Consider the following 22368-nt stretch of genomic DNA (forward strand, 5'->3'; position numbering starts at 1 on the left):
AATAATAATTTGAATCAAATAAAAAAAAATAAAGCTGTAAGTTTAGTGGTTTCTTTTTTATAAACATATATGTATGTTAAGAATTTTTCGATCTCACTCCTTATACATTTACCCTGTAAAAAATTTTGAAATTTTGGTTATGAGTGATGTAGTTATTTCATACATCACTTGACAGTGAGTGATCGTTATCAACAATATTAATTAATTTTTACAATAGGATTTGTAACCAATTGTCTAGTGCGTGTGTCTAATATGGAATTAGTTAATGGTTCTAATCCTAGTCAATATTAGAAGTTTTTTGAAAAAATATTGTTTTTTAAATTTTTGTTAAAACTATTCCAAATTGCACGATCAAATAAAATAGATTAATAAACACAGAAAATTACTGCAAAGCCGATTTTAAATCCAGGAAAGAGGGGTTATCACATTTGTTATTGGTTATCGTCGAACAAAAAACGGATTTTGCTGAGTACATTTTTATAATGGGAAACTTTCTCCAGATTTTTTAACTTTTTCACAAAAATGTGTAAATTTTTTTTCGAACCATAAAATCTTTAAAATTTTAGCACCCTTAGATCAGACTTTTAGATCCTATTCAGGATTTTCATACATAAATTGTGTTTCCTTTTCATAATCGATCCAATTGACATTGGTGATGGATTGTGTTTTACCGTACTGTAAATTTTCCTTTCCCAATTATTTTAAAAGCTCCATGTAATTTTTGCTTATGTAAAGTTATAATAAATTCGTTAATTTGTTCGATTGAGTAAAAAATCGGCATTTTTTGAAGCAAAAATCGGGAAATCGGCACTTTACTATTTTGAAGGTAAAATATCGGCAAAATGCCGATAAATCGGCAAATCTGGCAGGCCTGGTGGAGCCTGACTTATGTTAGAAGCAATGAGAGGAAACTTTTTGGTACTTTTTCGTTTTTCAACAGGTACTTTTTGAATTTTCTATAATATTAAACCTAGATATACGAAATTAAGTAGAGTCTTAATTAGATGAGAACCAATAAAAGGGAACTTTTTCGTTTTTCAAAAGATACTATTTGAATATTCTAAAATACTGAACCTAGGAATATGAAATTATGTATGTAGATTCGGAATTAGATGAGAACCCATAAAATGGAACTTTTTGGTACTTTTTCGTTTTTCAAAAGGTACTTTTTGAGATTTCTATAATAATGAAAACAGAAACATGAAATGAAGAATGTAGAGCCCGGATAAGACGAAAACACATCAGAGGGGATTTTTTGGTACATTTTTGTTTTTCAAAAGGTACTTTTTGAGTTTTCTATAATACTAAACTTAGAAACATGAAATTAAGAATGTAGAGCCCAGATTAGACGAGCACAATTCAAAGGGGATTGTTTTTTGAATTTTCTATAATATTAAACCTAGAAATATTTTTTGGTACTGACAGTTTTTTTAACACACCGTGGTGAAGGGTATAAAAGATTCAGCACAGCCGAATATAGAACTCTTGCTTGTTTAATTTAATTTCATAAAAATTAATAACTTTTTTATAAATATATAATTAAAATCGAATTAATTTTGAAGTTATAGAACTTTGCACAAATTTGTGTCATGTTTACATACATATTACACATATTGTTCAATTGCAACAACTTTTAAATACTGTCTCCGGCTAGATAAAGAGTTTTTACCCTTCGACTTTGATTTGCACTGTTTAGTTATAACAAAACTTTAAACATATCATAGAAGGTGTTATTATTTTAAGACTATTTTTCTTTGAAGCACAACAACAATTTTTTTAAACTATCATAAGACTTTAGTATTTTATGACAATACGACTTGATAGCACACCATGTGAATACCACAATTATTTATATACATACAATTGTAACATAAAAAATTAAGAAATTATAGACGAGCGAGGCCGACTTAGTTTTCATAATAAAGTATTAAGTTGAATTGAATTTGTAAGTCAAATTTTAAAGGGGGCATTCATAGGGGCTAGGGTCAAATGATTATATAAAATTCATGAGGGTCATAAAGGCTATTTTGGTTTCGTTAATATTCGAACTCATTAAACATAATTACGAACTTAAAAGCTATATTCCCGGGTTCAGTTGTATGGGAGCTAGGTGAAATAGTCGACCGATGTTTATCACTTTCAATAGGCTTTGTCTAGGGTACCATAGAAGGTCACGTGCCAAACTTCATTGAATTATCTCAAAAATTGCGACCAATAGTTTCATTACAAAGTTTACAATCCCTATTCGACGGTTCAGTTGTATGTATTTACCAAATTTCATCGAATTATCTTCAACATCTAAATCGACTCCGACTCTAAGCAGATTGGCATACTTTAAGGTGGGTGAGGACCAATATTATTGTGCGTTACAAACATCAGCATAAACTAACAACTAAAGTGATTTAAGGTATAATAAATTAAATGCGAAGTATCCGAAATTAATGTGTTAAAAACATTAATGGGCAACTTCACTAGACCAGATAGTAGCCAGATATGAGTATAATTGTTTGGTAATGAGTAATATGTATTAAGAAGATTTTAGATAAAATATATGGATATCTATAAAATAAATTGCAGTAATTTTTTAAATAAATGCAACAATCACCAATTTTGGTTATAGTTTGGAGGCAACATTATATAGGAGTTCTAGCCAACTATGGACCAATCGTGAAATTCGTATGTCACATTTTATATTTTATGTATATAGGTTTATTTACATTTTATCATTAGTTTGCAATGAGTCATAAAAACCTTATATTGAAAAGTAATGAGTTAAAATTCTAATAAAATGCCTTGTCACTGCTTCTTCATTAGCATAACTCATTATTTTAACATAATGATGGTAATGGTGTCAAGTACTTCTACGCTCGCTTATAAATAGGTAGTAAAAAAAGTACTTGCAATTTCTCATATAAAGATGTTGTTGAGTATGTTGTTTTATTTTCAACAATTAAAAAGTGGCAACAAGAATACGAACCAGAGACATTGGTTTGTTAGTCATATGTTCTACTCACTACTCTTTAACTATTTTATTGCGCGTCAAATAATGGTTTTTTTGTAAAAAACATTCTTGACATTAAATAAAATGTACAAACGAAATGATAAAGCCTAAAATAAAGTTCTTTTATATCAGATTAAAGAAAAGAGTGCATTAAAGTAATCCAGATGGTAAGTAATTGTAATTGAAAAGAATGTGGTTATGCGAGTACAACCAGTGAGTATGTACAAAATATTGATTATATTTTAAATACATATTTTTTTACAAAAAAGGGATTTTCTACAGGGGATCTTATATGGGAGTTAGGGAAAATATAAAATTTGGTAGAGGAATTTTTGTATACTTTATAGTTATTTATGAAGAATTTAATCTTGCTATTAAAGTTTATAAGTAAATTTTGACGTTCAAGTCATTTCCTGAAAAGTCGAAAAAATGTTCGTCGTATTTACTTTAAAAAAGTTGAAATACTTTTGAAAACCAATTTGTATTAATAATTTAAAAAAGGAAGTTATCCTGACAAAAAAAAAATTATTTATGAACGATTTCATAAAACAAACTCATCACATTTTTTAAAAGAGAGAATTAATCAAAGCAAATTATACATTTTGATAATAACAATAGAGATAATTTTTTGTCAGACATTTGTACTACTTTATATTTTTATTCTTTTGCATTTTTTGCGTATTATTAAAGTTTCGCTGGTCGAACTCTTGTTCATATAAATGTGTATGTATATCAAATGCCTTACTTTAATTTCTTTGTGCATTACCTTGCAAAAATTGCATGCACCAATTACTATATCATTCCAAATAACTAAATATGATCCTATGATCAGATACTAGATAAAGATATTTTGGAGACTGTGTGCAGTTGACTACTCATTAGCTACAAATTTGTACAAATTTTATTATTGCAGTTTTTTGTTTTATTTTAAAGGACATGGCGTCATGTGTCCGCAGATTGTCTGAAATTTATGTGTATACATTCATGTGTTTAATGAAGGTAATTTATTTAAAAAGCCGCAGACACAGAAGAAGATTTCATAAAAATAAATCAGCACTACAATAATTCAAATAAAATAAATTTATTGCTCACACACTCCTTCATACACACATGAAAAAACTCACATAAGTATGAGAGCAAACTGTCTGACCTGGCCACTGCAACAGTTTAGCAACCGAAGCCGCATCATCGTCATCAACGACAAAAGAAGTAAGGGGTTACATATTCATGGATTTGGCTAAAATATCCTCACAACCACGTCCCACACTCAAATGTTAAATTTATTTAAATGCCAACAAAAGCCATAGTAGGTACACAAATCGTGCTGTGTCAGCAACACTATTGCATGGTTGCCTACATAATTCACCATTTAAAGTGTGCGAATACAAATCTAGTGAATTTCAACAAAAACATGGTGTCACACTGAATCATTTTGTATGAGTATTTTTTGCAATGGCTGGAGACCCAGTAGTTCGACAAAGAGTCAATGCATACGAAAAAGACAGTAATTTCCTCTAATAGTTAAACACATGGATGATCGTAATTCGTAACGAATGTACCCTTTGTAATCGAGAATGAAGACAGTCGTCACTTTCGTGTCCTTTTTGTAAGCGGGTGCGGAGGCAGTCGTCTCTTTACTATCCTCAAGTAACTTAAAGATTATACTCTTTAAAGTAGTTTTTTGTTGTACTTCCGAAAGTAGTTATTTTTTATTACTTTCTACTAACATGCCACCATCTGGTTGACTCAAATTTATATCTTTCGGGTCAATCGCCACATTATTGTTCCATAGTATACTTGAAATTTTTAAATTTTATTTCCATTAATATCTGGCTGACTCCAATTCGTATGTTTTTGGTCTTTCGTCACAAATAAACTCTTTGTAAACGAGAATGAAGACAGTCGTCACTTTAGTGTCCCCTTTGTAAGCGAGAGCGGAGGCAATCGCCTTTTGACTGTCTCTTTGTAGGGTGTAGAGTGACGATTGACTTCCTCGTAGGACAAGCCCATGTTAAAATGGTTGGTCACCTTGGTAGTCAGGTAGCTAGGGGCCACCACAAGTGGTAGGTTAAATGGTCAGTTCGGGACTGTCCCGTCGAACTGCTGGGGAAACACTAAAAATCACCATTTTTTATCCACATCATCATAGTCATCATTATCAGCTGAAAAGTATCACAAGTAAACGAATTGCAGCGACTGTTGATGCCATTGCTACTACAAAACCAACAACAACATACTAACAAATTCACGTTAGCACTCACTCTTAAACACATACCAATACATCAACAGTTTATATGGAAATTTTATGTAAGTTTCTCTATATAGTATATTAAAGTACCGATGACAGTTCTTGTGATAAATGACACGATCTGTACTTCATTATGAACATCGCCATACATGTTGTTGCTTTAAAGCATTTTATAATGCAAACACACATTAGCTTTCACATATTTACTTCAGTAGTGTTCTAACTCAAAAAACAAATTTTCGGGAAAAATGTTATCATTTTAATTAAAGAAAACAAATAATTTTATAAGATTTTTATTTAATTACGTACTTACGTTCTTGTGAAAATTTTCCAGTTTGCATACCGAGCTCGTCTCCGTATTCGTGCTATACTTTTACTTAAACTTATGGAGGCAAGTTGTCTCCTAACAAATATATACTTATATGGGAAGTAAAAAAATCTTGTCTCAATTGTTGACATTAATTGTTTTGATTAATTCGTTATTTTAGAAAAAAAAATATATATTCTATAATTGCATCTTATTTAAATTTTTTTTCTGTGTATAGAAGCCTAAATAATATAAACACTAACCCCATATTCATAAATGCTTTAAATGCGAAATAAGCGATTTATATATTTACGAATAGGGGGGTAAAACTCTTATTCCATCTTAAGGAACAGATAATTTACGAGATGTACTTGAAATTGTACTAATTAAAACTGTCAATCTATTGTACTAATTAAAACTGTCAATCTATCGTTTCGATAAAAAATCAGACATTGAAAATGGGGTAAGAGTTCTAAAATTTTGTCCAACCACTTTGATAACAATATGTTTTTTTACTTATTTTCTATGATTTTCATAGAAAAATTTTAATTATTATTAGTTACATACTAGAAAATTTGATGGGTGCTTTTCATAGGGGTTAGGATCATATTATAATAGAATTCGAGAGGTTTTGCAGCTTTTTGTCGAGATAAAATAAACATAATTATGAAGTTAAAATCGCTATTCGGCGGGTTCAGTTGCATAGGGGCTGGTTTACAAGGCCTATTCGGGTATTCAGTTGTATGGGGATTGGAAAAATAATGGACCGATGTTAAGCATTTTCAATAGGCTTCGTCTAGTTTATCAAAGAAGATCATGTGCCAAATTTCATTGAATTGTATCAAAAGTTGCGACATGTAGCTTGATCAAAATGTTTACAAGGTAGGGTATTCAAACGATTAATCATCGATCAGTTATTCGATCACTTTTTGACAATTAATCGCTCGAATAAATGAAAATTGCCAAATTTCAAATAACGAATAAACCGAATAATTTATATCAATTAACCGATTAAGAAAAAGTTATTATTAAACAATAAAATTACTTTATATCGTATTAAATATTCTATATTTTTATAACAATTTACTTTCTAATTTAACTTCTTAATTACTTTTCTATTATAAAGATTATTTGTTGGATGATATTTATAACAATACTTCAAAAAACTGTTCTGATTTGCCTAATTCTTAGAATGGGCAAAAACATTTCAGATTTCTGAAAAAAAATCTTGAAAATAATGATATCGCCTTTATTTCTACATCCAATTTTGAAAAAAGGGTAAAACAGGTTTTCTTAATAATCCTACACAATATTAGTGATACTCTTAAAATGAACAGATAGGTGGCTGGTACTTTTTTGAAATTCGTACTTTTAAGGCGTAAAAATTTGTAACAAAGGTGATTTTGGTAACTTTTTTGGCCGTTTATAACTTTTCAACTAATTAACATAATCAAATTTTTCTAAATATTTTGCATACATCTCTTAAAATTATGAGACACCTGTTTCATACTTTTTTAAAATTCAGTCCTTTTAGTCCTACGGACTAACTCTGTAATATTTATTGTAATTAAATGTTTGCTATTTCACTGGGGGGACAAAGTACCAAAAAGAAAAAACTTGAAATTTAATTTTATTCAAACTCATTGGGCCAATTTATATAAAATGTGAAAAAGTACTTATTTACTCACACAAAATAAGCTGTTGGTATATTTTTAATTTTATTTTGGAATTCGAGTACTATATAGGACCAAATTCAAGTAAATTTTTTTGTACTTTTTTAAAGCACTATTTTTCTGGAACAAATGAATGCATGTTTGAATCGCTTGAGTTTTATCTGTAATATATAGATTTAAATACGGAACATTTTGTAAACTTAATTAATCTAAAAAGTAAATTTCTAAGCAAAAAGGGGAAAAATTGTACTCTTTTTATTAGTACTTTCCACTTAGGTAAAATTTATTCCATTTTTGGTACTTTTTCTTCCTTCAAATGCTACTTTTTGTATGTTCTTTAATATGAACTCAAAAAACATGATTATTAAATATACATGGTCCTCATTGAATAAGATTCTTTAAGAGATAACTTTTTAGTACTTTTTATCTCATAAAAAAAGTACAACTTTTTTAATTTACTAAAATATTCAACCTAGGAACATTAATTTTAACATAAATGGTCTTAAGTGAATAATATTCTGTAAGCGGGGACTATTTGGTACTTTTCTATTCTTTAAATGGTACGATTTTATAATAGTTAACCGAAACACACACAGTTATTAAATGAGAATTTATTGAGAGAGATTTTTGTACTTTTTCGTTTTTCCGATGGTTCTTTTTAATATTTTTACGATATTTAACATAGATATTGAAAACAAAATTTAAAATGTAGAAACCTTAGTGAATGGGACTTTTGGTACTTTTTCATTCATCAAATTATATTTTTTGAATTGTATATAATATTGAACACAGAAACATAAAACTTTTTATTAAATGATTATCTATTAGAGGTATTTTATAGAACTTTTTTCAAATATCACTTTCGAAATTTTCTATAATGAATGAAACTAAAAATACAAGCTTCTAACTGAATGCGAATGTAATATTTACGTGATATTATATGTATAAAACTAAAACATTAAAAAAAATTTAATCAATTTTAATTTTCCATAAAAGTAAACAAAATTTTGTATGTATTTTATTTAAGTTAGGGTAGCGAAGCACCCAGGGTATGCTAGTATCTTTATATAGAAGAGGATTTCACATAAAAAAAAATAACTTCTAATATTTGGGAAAAAATTTAATAAAATTGAATTTAAAGTAGTGGAAAATTATAATTTTGTTTGTTATTAGAAGAAAACTATTGAAGAAAAGAAATAATTATTAAAACAACATTCACTTGCATTTTATTCGATTAACCGAATAATTTGAAATTATCTTATTATTAAACGACCAACTTAAAGCCCCAAATAATTATTTGTCGAAAAAACCGAATAAGATAAAAACCCGATTAATTGAATACTCTATTACAAACCCTATTCGGGGATTCAGTTGTATGGGGGCTAGGTGAAATAATAGACCGATCTTAACCACTTTCAATGTACATAACTTACCTAATTATGCTCAAAATATTACTTCTTTACACAGAAATATAACTGCAATTTTTTTCTCTTATAAGAGAAAAAATTAAAAATGAATTTCAATTATGAAATTGCTCATATTAATTAAAAAAAGTTTTGATTTTGCTCTAATCATCAAAATGATACTATTGATTAACTGAAAATTAAAAATGTTAATTGGAAAAAACGTGGCAAAAATTTCAATTAAAACAGTATTATTGTAATTAATTCGTTTAATTAGAACTGGTGAAATAATGACCTAAAAAGTGACAACAAAAGAAAACTTAGAAACACGTTTGACAAATCTTGCTTAATGCTTACCTTGTGTCAAGTCCACTGCTTTTTATACCCTACACCACTATAGTGGGGAGGGTATTATGCGTTTGTGCTGAAGTTTGTAACACCCAAAAATATTGGTCCTATACCAATCGCCTAGGAATCACTTTCTGAGTCGATTTAGCTATGTCCGTCTGTCCGTCCGTCTGTCTGTCTATGTGCCCATGTAAACTTTGTGCGAACGCTACAGGTCGCAATTTTCAAGATAATTTGATGAAATTTGGCACATACTCTTTTTTTGGTACAAGGACGATCGCTATTGAAAATGGTTGAAATCGGTCCATTATTTCTCCTAGCCCCCATACAACCGTACCCCCCGAATCGGGCCTTTAGGCTCATAAGTACGTTAAATGTTTTATAATGTCAACACAAATCAGCAAAAATTAGTTTTATAGAACAATAAATGACAATACTAATTTTTGTTGTGATCGGGCCTCATTTGACCCTAGTTTTTAACTATTTTTTCTTTTTTATTTTATTTTTACAAATGTCAAAATATTAAAAATTTTAAGAATTCAGAAAGCATTTAAAAAAATAATCACGTTAATTAAAAATATAATTAAATTAAAATTTAATACTGATTAACGTCTTATTGAAAAAATTACTGAATATTTTTTCTGTGTAAATATTTGATCATAGCTTCCGTATGTCGGTTCGGTAAAAAGTGAGGTTCGGTCAAAATTTCGCCGAACAGCCTAACTTTTTATAAAATGTTTATTTAACATATTTTTACATCATTAAAAAGTTTTAAAAATTCTGAAAACTTGTTTACAGAAGTAATCATATATCCTGGCTGTACAATAAATTTCCAATATACATAAATACAGAACGCCTTTTTAACTGTTCGTTTTTTCGGCTGATTTGGAAAACCGTTAACCAGAAAGAGATTAAAAAGCTAAGAAAAGTGAATCATTTAATTTGTATTATTTAGTTTCGACTATAAATCATTGATCTTTGATATGTAACATTGAAATTTTCTACGTCCTTATTCTCAAACGATCTAGACACGTCTGTCAGTCAGACTGTCAGCCTCTTAAAAGAACGATAGGACCTAAACTATTGTTGCAGTTAGGTTGGTATTCAAAATGAACAAAATCGGTTATCATTCTGACTATTTTTATGAAATTATACTTAAATTTTTTTATCAACCCAAAACTTCATGTAAATCGGCAAATTAAAATTCGCGAATTGTTTTAAGTGTTGTAAGTATATTTTCTTTATATTATATAATTTTTTTTATTTTTTTAGAAACTGTAATTTAGTACTTCAATAAAATTAATTTCGATGCATATTTAAAACAAAATTTTGATCACCTTGGATCATAATATGATCATGTATAACAATATTATGATAAATACAAAAATATCATGATGAAATATTTTGACGGCATTTAATCATAATATGATATTTTAAAATTGTTACAATAACGATAATATGTTTAGACCACAATCTTAATTTTAACCAGAACCATGTTTTTTTCTGCTCTTACAGAGAATTATATCATTGTTAATAAATCGTTTAAAAACCTAAAACAAATACGAATTTATAGTCCGACATAGCCGACTATATGATACCCTACACAAGTCAGTATGTTAAAAATGAGGTTTATTTAAAAAAATAAAGCATTTTATTTGTTTTTTAACTTTATTCTGCAATATTTTGACCTCTTGTAAAAAGATACTTCTTACAAGAGGTGCCAAAGGGTAATAGGGAAAAATGGGGCCTATTATTATGTTGGTAGAGGAATTCACGTCTACTTCAAAGTTATTTATGTAGAATTTAAAAGTGTAATTAGTGTTTATAGGCGATTTTTGACCTTCAAGTCATTTTTTGAAGGGAGTTTGTATGGGGGCTAGGAGGAGCGATCATTTCAAAAATCCGTAATGCCATTAAAAGTTCTATAAAACTAAGTTTTGCCGACTTTTGTTGACATAATAGAACATTTAGCTTAATTGTGAGCCCAAAGGCCCTATTTTGGTACAGGGGCTAGGCGAAATAATGAACCGATTTTATCCATTTTAAATAGGCTTCGTTCTTGGTCCAAAAAAAATAGTGTGTGTCAAATTTCATCCAATTATCATGAAAATTGCGACCTGTACCTTGCTCACAAGGTTTTCATGGGCAGCCATGTAAACCTTGTGCGGACGGACGGACTAACGGCCGATTGGTATACTTACGAATATTTTTGTATGTTACAAACATCAGCACAAACCCAATATACCCACCCCACTAAAGTGGTGTAGGGTATAATAAAAGTTTTAAGATATATGCATTTCACAAAAATGGTTTGTTATAAGAAATTTATCATTCTCTGGAATTCGGAATTTGTTTATAATTGACCCAATTGCTAATAAAAGACCCTGTTCAAAAAGTCTTCCGGATGTTCATATTTTGTTCTTAAATGTTATAAATTTATTACTTTTTAATCATAAATGCGTTTTTCATTTAAGAAAAAAAATCGTTGGGGGTTTTCTATTCAAAAACTTGAGCAAACTTATTTTAATAATCGGATAATTCAAAATTATTCGGTTAATCGAATAAAAGTAAGTTTCTTTTCTAAAATATTTTTTTTGATATAACAAACAAATTACTTATGTAGATAATAACAACTAAAATTAATAAAAATTAAAAAAAGTTATTAGAAATATAAACAAATATGTTTACTATCTACAACAAATAGTTTTGACGATTTAATGACGATTTCCAAAAATCAACTGACAATTTTGTTCTTGAAATTTTACGATTTTGCACCCAAATCATCTGGCAACTATGATTACAATGTTTCTGAAGTATTGTTATACAAATTATACAATAAATATTCTTCATTATAGAAAAGTAATTAAGAAATTAAAACAGAAAGTAAATTTATTATAAACATATTGAATTTTGTATAAGATATACAGTAATTTTATTGTTTAATAAGTTTTTCTTAATCGGTTAATTGATATAAATTATTCGGTTTATTCGTTATTTGAAATTTGGCAATTTTCATTTATTCGAGCGATTAATTGTCAAAAATTGATCGATTAACCGATTAATCGTTTGAATACCGTAGTATTTAAGATTCGGCACATCCGAATATAGCTCTCTAACTTGATCTCTTTATACCCTACACCACTATAGTGGGGAGGGTATTAAATGTTTGTGCTGATGTTTGTAACATACAAAAATATTGGTCCAATACCCACCTTAAAGTATACCGATCGATTCAGAATCATTTTTTGAGTCGACTTTGTGCGCAAGGTACAGGCCGCAATTTTCAAGATAATTTGATGAAATTCGGACCAAGCATGTTTTTTGGCACAGGGACGAAGCCTAATGGTTGAAATCGGTCCATTATTTCACCTAGCCCTCATACAACCGTACCTCCCGATTTGAAGCCTATTGAAAATGGTTGAAATCGGTCCATTATTTCACCTAGCCCCCATACAACCGTACCTCCCGATTTGAACTTTTTATGCCATAATTACGTCAAATATTCTATTATCTTTCTGAAAATTGGCACAAATAAGTTCTATATAAGTACAAATGACACCGCAGATTTTCGTAAGGATCGACCCTTATTTGACCCTAGCCCCCATACAAACCTCCCTTCAAAAAATGTCTTAAACGTCTAAAATTGACTTGTATCGCAATGAAACTCAACAAAACTAACTGTTATTTAAAAATATATCCTTTCCCAAATTTACCGAGGATCGGCCCATATTTGACCTATATAAAGCCTCATTTAGAAATGTAAGGTTTTTATCAATAAATTGCTTAAATATTTTGGAATTATTGTAATATTCAACGTAAAAGTTTCTTAAAAAATAAAAATTTTAAAAATATACTCATGGTGTAGGGTATTATATGGCCGGCCATGCCCGACTATACTTTCTTACTTGTGTTATTTTATTATTTTGCAAATGATACAAATTTTCAAATTCTGAAAAATCACAATATGTTTTGCTGTTTATAATTATAATTTTATATTTATAACTTTTAAATTTAAATATCTTATACTCATAACTGATTTTGTTTGTAAAACTTGTACTTTTTAGGAACAAATACTATGCTAAATATATCTTCACAGGATTTGGGGGGTAGATATATGATGAATAAATGTTTGAAAATTTTAATTTATCAGTGTTATATAAAATTTTTGGTCTATTTTTTTCCAAACGCATCATGGAAAATGTGTTTTTGACAACAGTTTGAGTACTGTGCTTAATAAAGAATTGTTGATATTTATTGAAATGACAAATTCAAAACATCTTGAACGTTTTAGGGCATCCAATGAATTTCAAACATAATTCTTTAACAACGATTATAAAGCATGATAAACATTTGACCTCTTCTAAATGTTTTTAAAATTTATCTATATATATTCAATAAGAAAGGAAATTACCTTCAATTGTAATTGTGCAATTGTGTAAATTTTATAATTTAAACTCCTTAAATGGTAATGGCATTTGATAGATATGTACGTACTCATGTATGGATACTATTGTATCCGATTTCCCAATAAAAACTTATATATCCAAATATATAAATTTATAAAATGTGAATTGGTAAATACGCTGTAAACCTTGAAATTCATCTATAAGTATAAAAAAATCCATTTAATAGTACAAATCCCCAGCTATAACTTTGTTGAATAGTAACCCAAAAATAGTCAAAATGTAACTAAATTTTAAAATAAAGTTATTTGTTCAATTCACAATCAAGTTTTATATTGTACCTACTAAAGTGTAGTAACAGTGATTGTGAACAGATCTTTGCAGCAAGTCATAAGACTTGCTGCAAAGATCTCAATGAAAAAAAAACAATCAAAACAAATACACATAACAATGTCAAAAGAAAAAAATAAAAAAATATTAAATTAATTAAAAATGCGAAATAAACCAAATTAATTTCTTTGAATTTTCAATTCTTTTATTTTCTTTATTCCACATTTTAAACTAATAAACTGTTTTTAATAAAATTTTTGTCTTTTGGTTTTTTGTAAACAGCTGTTTGTTTTTGATTTCAGTGTTACCACTTTATCCTTTTTATGCTAAAATCGTTTGAATTTCTTACAACATTCGAAAAACATATGAAAAATTGTCGTATGAGTTGTATAGAGCTTTTGTATAGAAAATACCAACAACATTGTTATGACTATTGTAGCAGCTGCTGACATACAATGCATACAACGCTGCAACATCGATTGTGAATTGAACAATTATAATGAATATTATACAACATTTCATAAGATGACTTGAATTTTAGTTCATAATTATGGTAGCTTAAGTTCTCTTGAATCATGATATGGTTTTACCATATTTCCAGCACGTCAAATTTTTACGCGATCGATTCTTTAATTCGATTTAGATATGTCCGTCAATCCGTCTGCCTGTGCCAAAGAAATAGACTTAATTCACTTGTTGTCCTAAGCAGTTTGGTATTAAAAATCCGCAAAATCTATACACATCGTAAAAAGTTATGAGTAAAAATTTCAGTCCTTAGAAAAGATAATTCGATGAATTTTGTCATACACTACTATTTTTGCTCAGCGATCAATTATGTTCTAAATTATGAAAAAATCATAACATAAAGGTAGATTTGTTTCGGTCCACAATTGGGCATAGCTCACATATAAGGCCAACTTCCGAAAAACACCTAAACGGGCACTGACAAATAAAGCTATCGAAATAAAATATGTTTTGTATATGTGCCAATCACTTTACTTAATTTTTTCAAATTGGACCACAATTGGCCATAGCTCACATATAAGACCCATTTCCGAAAATCATATTTCATTGATAAATAAAGCAAAATTGGAAATCATATTGATAATAAAGCAAAGCCGCGAAGCCATTTGGCTTATCTGCGGGATAATTGTACTAGATAATATGTTTATTATATTTTTCATTGCGAATTTATAAAGTGTGATTAAGTAGTTTTTTTCCTTTTGTGTTCATTCTAAATATTTTGTAGATTTGTGGGCAGTTTGTTGAGAATTGAAGGTAATATGAAATTTCACATATGAATAAATGTTAATTACCTCACTACGGAAACAAAATTTTTATCGAATTATCTAAAAATTTGATAGTTAAATGCACTGAACACTAAGAAGTGAAACGCTGTCAATTTTTTACAACAACAACGTTACGCTCTGTGTAACTCCAACACATATGTAAGAAACATACTCTCTCTCCAAACTTCAAAACTTTGCCGCGAAAATTCATGGCTTATAGAACTTGAAAATATTTTTTATCACTTAACGTTATATTTTATTATTTTTTTGCACACTTTAAATATATTTAATAGCCCGAAAAGATTTAATTTTTTACAAACGAAAAAAATATTTTTTATTTTTTTGACATTTAATTTTTGTTGTTGAAATTAAAACGAAAAAAGTACAATGTTGTAAATTTTCGTACGGTACAAGAAAAAAATATTTCAACTAACTTAATTATTACTTATTTCAATATTGCAGATTAAATAGCAAAGATACGTTTATATATAATGTTTATAGATAAATTATGTTGCAAAATATTTAAAGAAATCTTTTAAAATATAAATTCAAATGAAATAATTTTTTTTTAAATTTTTAAATCCGATTTTTTGCAACTATGTTGGCTTGAGAATTCTACTAATACATTCTTAGAGTTAGGTACCGACTGACAGTAGACTTAGGTACTTTTTGACAGCGTTTCACTTCTTATTTATTCTTTGGTTAAATGTGTTTTAATAAAAATAAACTTTCTGGTGTAGGGAATTTAAAATTCGACACAGCCGAATATGACACTCTAACTTGTTTTATCTTTAAGTGATCTACTGGTATGTATTATATCATTAAATAAAATGTTTGTTTATTCTTTTGGTTTTTTAAAGGATTTTTTTGCAGTGAAAGCCTTTTATATACAATTTTTTAAAATGTCAATTTTTTAGTGTTTATAACTTTTTATTATATAATAATATAATCTAAATATGTATTTTTTCATTAAAATTTCCAGCTCAATAAAGTACCCAGCCTACCCGGTAAGTAGGCAAGTAATATTGGAAAATAGTGTAAGTAGTTACTTTTTAGGTGAATAACTACTTATCTTTGTTTGACGATGACCAACAAATAACTGGTTGTATATGTGCTTACCCGACTTTTCTTCTAGAGCTTTTATTTATTTCATTATTAAACTCATTTTAGTTTATTCAAAGTGATAAATACGCATTAAATAAAGAATATAAAATATCAACGTGTTCGTGCGCTGCTTGTGGCGCTTATAAAAGTGGAGAGTAGATCTAATATAAGCATTCTACGCATCAAGGCATTCAACGTTTTTGTGCTTTTAACTTTCACTATAAAAATACATTGATTCTACTTTTTTGGCAGACGCTTAGAATGCGAGAAAGCGTAGAACGCATGGTATAGACCTCCAGTTTAAGAAAATATGTCATATAGCTGCTCCCTTTGTGCTAAGGTCCTACTAGAGATGTCAATCCCGAAAATCCCCAAATTTTTTCGGGATTAGGATATTCCGAAAAAAGTCAAAATAAATTTTTATTTTCTCTTTTAAAAAATTTCTTTTAGCACAGTCGAATGAACATTATTTATATTTCAATATTAGAAGATTTTGCATTTCAAACTTCACAAATCTGAGTGATTCCGGTTAAGCTAAATTAGCTCGTTAAATAAACACTACGAATATGTTCTAACACAAATAGATATTTTATGTAGAATTCCTTATATTTATTAGTTCACATGAAACAGTATGAGGTGCCTATCAAAATTTCGAAACATTATATTTATTTTTATTAGTAGTTAAAAAGTTTCAGAAATTATGAAATTGTAAAAATTTTAATTGATTGATTGTTTTAATTTAAATACTGGTTGAAAATATACAAAATTACTGCTAAAATTGAACGAAAATAAACAAATCCCGAAAAATCCAGGGACTCTAATTTTCAAAATCCCGAATCCCGGTTATCCCTATGTCCTACTGATGAGCTGGGATTGCATAGCAGAGAAGTTAAAGTTCTTTCTCGGTTATAGTTTGTAGGAGGCTATGGTTACAGAGAGAAGAACGGACAAAATGCCACCACTTTCCCCTCAGTTGCATCAAAGTTTTTAAGAAAGAATTACGTAGGGTTCATCACTTCAGTGTCGGATAACTACGTTTTCCGTGTTTCGAAATTAATATGACCTTTACATTCGGCCATTTAATTGTGACGTATGATTATTTCATACACCTTGATTGTACATCTTCCTGGAAAGTAGTATCCGGGGCAGCTGCTTTGTAGGCTGCGATACTCTTCTATGTTAGCCTCGCCTTTCCCCCAATATTAATTTCTCTATTGTACTCGATAAACCATGTACAGTCAGTGTTACCATATGTCAAGTTTTAATATTCTTTGTAAGTTTTTATGGATTCAAAAAAGATTTCAAGTGTTATTCCAATAAAAAAAAGTTTTTTGAAAATGATTAGATTCCCTTATTCACCTTAGCATAATATATTTTTGAAATTATATCGTTCGAACTTCTTAATTATTTGTTTCGATAGTTTTTGCATTGAGATCAAAAAAAAAAAAAACATTTACAAAATATAGTTGTCACGACTTGTTCGTCAAATATGTATTATAGGTTTGAACTTACTTTAAACCATAGTCCCCCAGAAAGAGAGGTAGATAAAAAAGTACCAATACACACGTTTTTTTTCAATGAGATTACACTGAAAATTTTTTTGGCTATTTCCAAATTCAAAGATTAAATTTCATTAAAGAAAAATTACAAATAAAATGCAATCAATGAACATAAAAATTATAACATTTTGGTTGAAAATATACAAAAAAAGTAACCAAGAAGTACCTACGATCTTATTTACTTTTATTGTTATGCATCTCACAAAAATATTTGGATTGTACGTTGTTTTTGCAAGTTGTGTGTACTTTGTAAAATGCTGTCAAACAACTAAATGAAATGCTTTTATTATTTACGCTCTTGTTGACAAGTTCGTATACGTCGTGTACATGTGAATAGCCGAAAGTCATCGTATTCTGAACAATACTAGCAAGGGTCTCTGCCTTAAACGTTAGGGACACAATGTGCATATTTTGCACAGAGCTAGTATGTTGAATGATCTAGTCCAAGTTTAATCATGAAAATAACTGGATTTATATGTAAGTAGTTGAAGATATTCTATGGGTCTGTGTAATACAAAATCTTCGCCTTTTAGTCTCCAATGGTATATTTTTAGAGATTTATTTTTAATTTCGCATTAGAATATACAAAAATCAGTTTTCAAGCACAAAAGTATCGATTTTCCAGTTTTTTGGCCTTTTCCTAATTTTGTTCCAACTTTGATAATATATATTTTATACATTTTATAATGCTAAATTGAAAATATATTCGCATTAAAATAGGCAGAAATAAGTTTTTATGCATACAAGAACCAATTTTTTCCTTTTTTGTCGTTTTCACCTATTGTGTATCCCTTCTAGACCAATTTTCGAAAAGCCAGACATATATCTTTCAATGTTCCAAATTTCAAAAAAAAAATCGGTTCATACGTTTATGCGTGATTGATGCACAAACAAATTAACAAACAAACAAAGAAATTAATAATATACATATATTAGGATTTCTACCATTCTTTAAAATATTGTTTTTGGCAATTTCATGATTCTTAAACCGAAACGTAATATTCTTATTTTATTCCTTTTCAATTAATATACTTCGCAAAGATGATTGATATAAAAATTACTCTAGAATAATATCTATTATTTTTGGAATACCCTATTATATATTATGACGCTAAAATTGGTAAAAAACTGTTTGTAAATAAAACTAGAGTAATAGCACGAGATGAAATGTAAAATGACAGTTTATGAAAAGAAGTTGAAATGACATTTGCCACAGGGAATTTTGTGAATAAATAACAAAAAACCAAAAAAAACTATTGGAATTCTTATACAACAGCACAATACAACAAAAAGAAACAGCGCAAGTAAATCCATGATTGAGTTTATAAAAAAACAAATAGAAACGCAAACAAAAAATCTAGATCATCATAAAAAGATAAACAGATATCAAGACTCCACAGGGGTGTTGAAATTACCTTTCATTTTATGTACAAGAATTCAGATTATCTATTCGTAATCGTTCAAACATTCTTAAATAAATACGTAGGAGAACATTTATGTATGCATATACATAATATAGTATATGTACATATATGCTATGTTTAGAAAAGATAATAGTTATTAATACATACATATTATATATATACCCACACAAATACTCATGTGAAATTGTAGTATGTGGTTAAAATACATGTAGAGTGTCTTGTTTGTACAAAATATATGTACAAATGTATGTATGAATGAATGAATGAATGAATGTACTTTTAATAGCAGTAAACAAACCGTTTGGTAGCGATAAAATTCAATTGTTTTTATGGCCCTAAGAGATGTTTTTATATTTTAACTACGACATACCACTTTTGTTACCACTACATATGTACATGTACAATTGTTTTTAGTGTTCTTGTATATAATAGCTGCTATTGCTACTAGTTGGCTGGTAAGCGCCAGTTGTCTGTTGCTATTTAGCTGCTTTCAATGTTTAGCTTTGGGAGTATTTGTTCATTTTTTCAATAATGTAAACTGCATTTTATAAATGCAATTTTGGATGTTTTTTCTTCTACTTTTTGTTTTGTTTTTATACTTTCATTTGGGGATAATGATACCCCAAAGCTGCAACATGAATGCACAAAAATAGCAACATCTAATAACAAATAAAACAAAAGAAATAAACAATTGTACATGAGAACTTATGTATGCATGTCTGTCTGTCTAGCTGTATGTTAGGAATGAAAAATAAATAATCAACAAACCTAGATACACTAACTACAGTCTTACATATACCCTATATAAAACATTTCATACACGAAACACGTTTATAACGTACGCAAGCGTGTTGGTTACAACAATATTACTGTTATAATGAATATACAACCACTTCCTTGTGGCAAAAATACCACGAATGTAACAGAAACAAAAAGAAACCAATTTAACAAAACCATACACATTAAAAACATAAAAAGCGAACACACTGACATTTATTCACTCATAAGAAATTTTACTTTTTAACAAAAAATTGTTTTATTTAACCTATCGTCATCAAATACTTGAGAGGTTTAAAAATGTCACAATGTATGAATATTCATAAATAATGGTCCTAATCACTCTCTGTCTCAATGAAGTCACATTCCACTTTAAGGATAATTGAAAAGAACACAAGTATCACGATGAAATTAAGCATAGATAGCTTTCGTCAAATTATCTTAAATATGACGGCCTGCAGTTTGACTAAAAGGAACGGGCAGATATGAGTTGATAAACTTTACATTACATTAGGTATTTTTTATTATACATAATGTAATAATATATCTACTTCTATATAGAAATGAATTTCTGTTTAAAGTCTATGAAGCCTAAACGACTGTAACGATATTATTAAAATGTTCATAGAATATCCCTGTATGTCTGTATGGAATTTTGTACTACTTTTTATTTCCAAGTATCAAATAGGCTAGATGCCACGCCTAGGTCGTGGTACCCCCTTATGAATTAAATACACAAATTTTTATATAAGAAAAACTAATAAAACTATAATCCTCAAATTTGCATGTACAACTTTAACATCTATGTAAACAATTAATAAAATTCGTATATTTGGGAAACCGCTTAAGCTGAAATCCTAAAATTTTGCACCTTAAAATACAAATGAACATTTGGAAAATGATTGAACTTACAAGAGTGAACGTTGCACCTTCCATATAAATTTAATACTAAAGTGAATATAAAATTGAAAAGGATTTTTTGAAATTTAATTACAGTCATTTATTCAATTTGACTAAATATTTAATAGATGTGAACTAAGATTTAAACATTCAGAATATTTCAAATATGTACATACTATATGTTTATTGATGAAATGATACGTTCTTTTTAACAATCTCGAATAGTTTTATCTAAAATTCAAAACATATTTTAATAAGTATACACAGTGCGCAAAAATACAAGTGCAATCATATTTTTGTATATATTTTATTTATGTTCGAATGCACCATGAAATTTAAAAAGAAAACAAGATCTGGTCTTTCAAACCCATTCCCTATCAAACAAAATAAACATGGTATTTTATTTTTTAGTGGCTTTGTGTGTTTGTTTCTTTTTACTGAATATTTCTTACCATTCTTTGTTCATATCATTCCATCTCCATTACATTTTAAAACTACATATTTGCTATTCCTTATGAAATTGAGAACGTGTTTCAAATACTTGCGAAAGTAAGTAAAAAAATCTTGCGGTTCCCTAAGAAAAAAGTTTGTTCTTTTGTACGAAAATAATGTTGTTGCACTCATTCTGTACTATTTCAATCTGTACTTAGTTATTTGTTGTTATTTTCTTGTATTATTTTTTATGTTGGTACTTTTGCTGCTGTTGACTGTTGCTGGTGTTGTAAAGTATCTTGAATTTATGTTATAAAGATTTCATTGTTTTTATTTTTATTATCCCAGATTCATTGCCTTCCATGGCAACAACACATTCTTACTTTCAAAATATTAAACATTTAGAATTTTTATATTCTCTTATTTTAAGGATAAGTAGAGATAAAATAGATATAATCACACACTAATGCACACAAATATACAATTGCTATAGAAAAATGAAAAATATACATACATATTTATGTACATGAATTTCAGCTGCATTACAAACACGTTTACATAAATAATAACAAATGTATGAGTTTGTATCTAATAATGAAGAATTCACATCTTACTGCCACTAAATAATCTTAAATTCATGACATAAAATACAAAATCAGTTCTTTCAATTAGTAAATATTAAATATAGTAGTTTAGTTCAAATATTTTTTATTCAACAGTTTCTGATTTTTCAAACTTCTTTTTTAAAATATAAGTATAACTACAAGTTTATTCGATTATGCTAGATAACCTGTATACTTGTTACGAAAAATATACATACATATTTAGTACTTATACGCCCCTACAATTAATTCAGATTTATATGGAGAGAAAAAACCAAATGTAAATAAAGTACATGTAAATAGCTTATAAATAAATTAAAATAACATTGTTATTTCCTTCTATCTCTAGAATCTAAATTATTTTATAACAATTGCTTTTTATTTATGCCGGACGCCTGTAAACGAGATGGTTAAACATGACCCAGATAAGGGGGTCTGCTCAGCCTACAATAAGGTAAATTTAAGTAAAAAAATACTGCTCTTTGAATGTTGAACTTCCGTTAAATTAAAAATAAGGATGAAGAGTCCAGCCCTTAAAATGCACTATATAATCTTCAAGTTGTCAAAT

General features: G+C 28.4%; 1 protein-coding gene across 1 annotated transcript in view; it reads right to left on the reverse strand.

Moving 5' to 3' along the window:
* Positions 1-18073, reverse strand: part of LOC124418973 — a 19959-nt gene extending 1886 nt beyond the window's left edge. The window contains exon 1 of the mRNA XM_046947014.1: positions 17960-18073. Coding sequence (XP_046802970.1) covers positions 17960-18073 — 114 coding nt within the window. The remainder of the gene's footprint in view (positions 1-17959) is intronic.
* Between the last annotated feature and the right edge of the window lie 4295 nt (positions 18074-22368).

This window comes from Lucilia cuprina, chromosome 3, assembly GCF_022045245.1.
Source record: "Lucilia cuprina isolate Lc7/37 chromosome 3, ASM2204524v1, whole genome shotgun sequence".
Taxonomy (NCBI): Eukaryota; Metazoa; Arthropoda; class Insecta; order Diptera; family Calliphoridae; genus Lucilia; species Lucilia cuprina.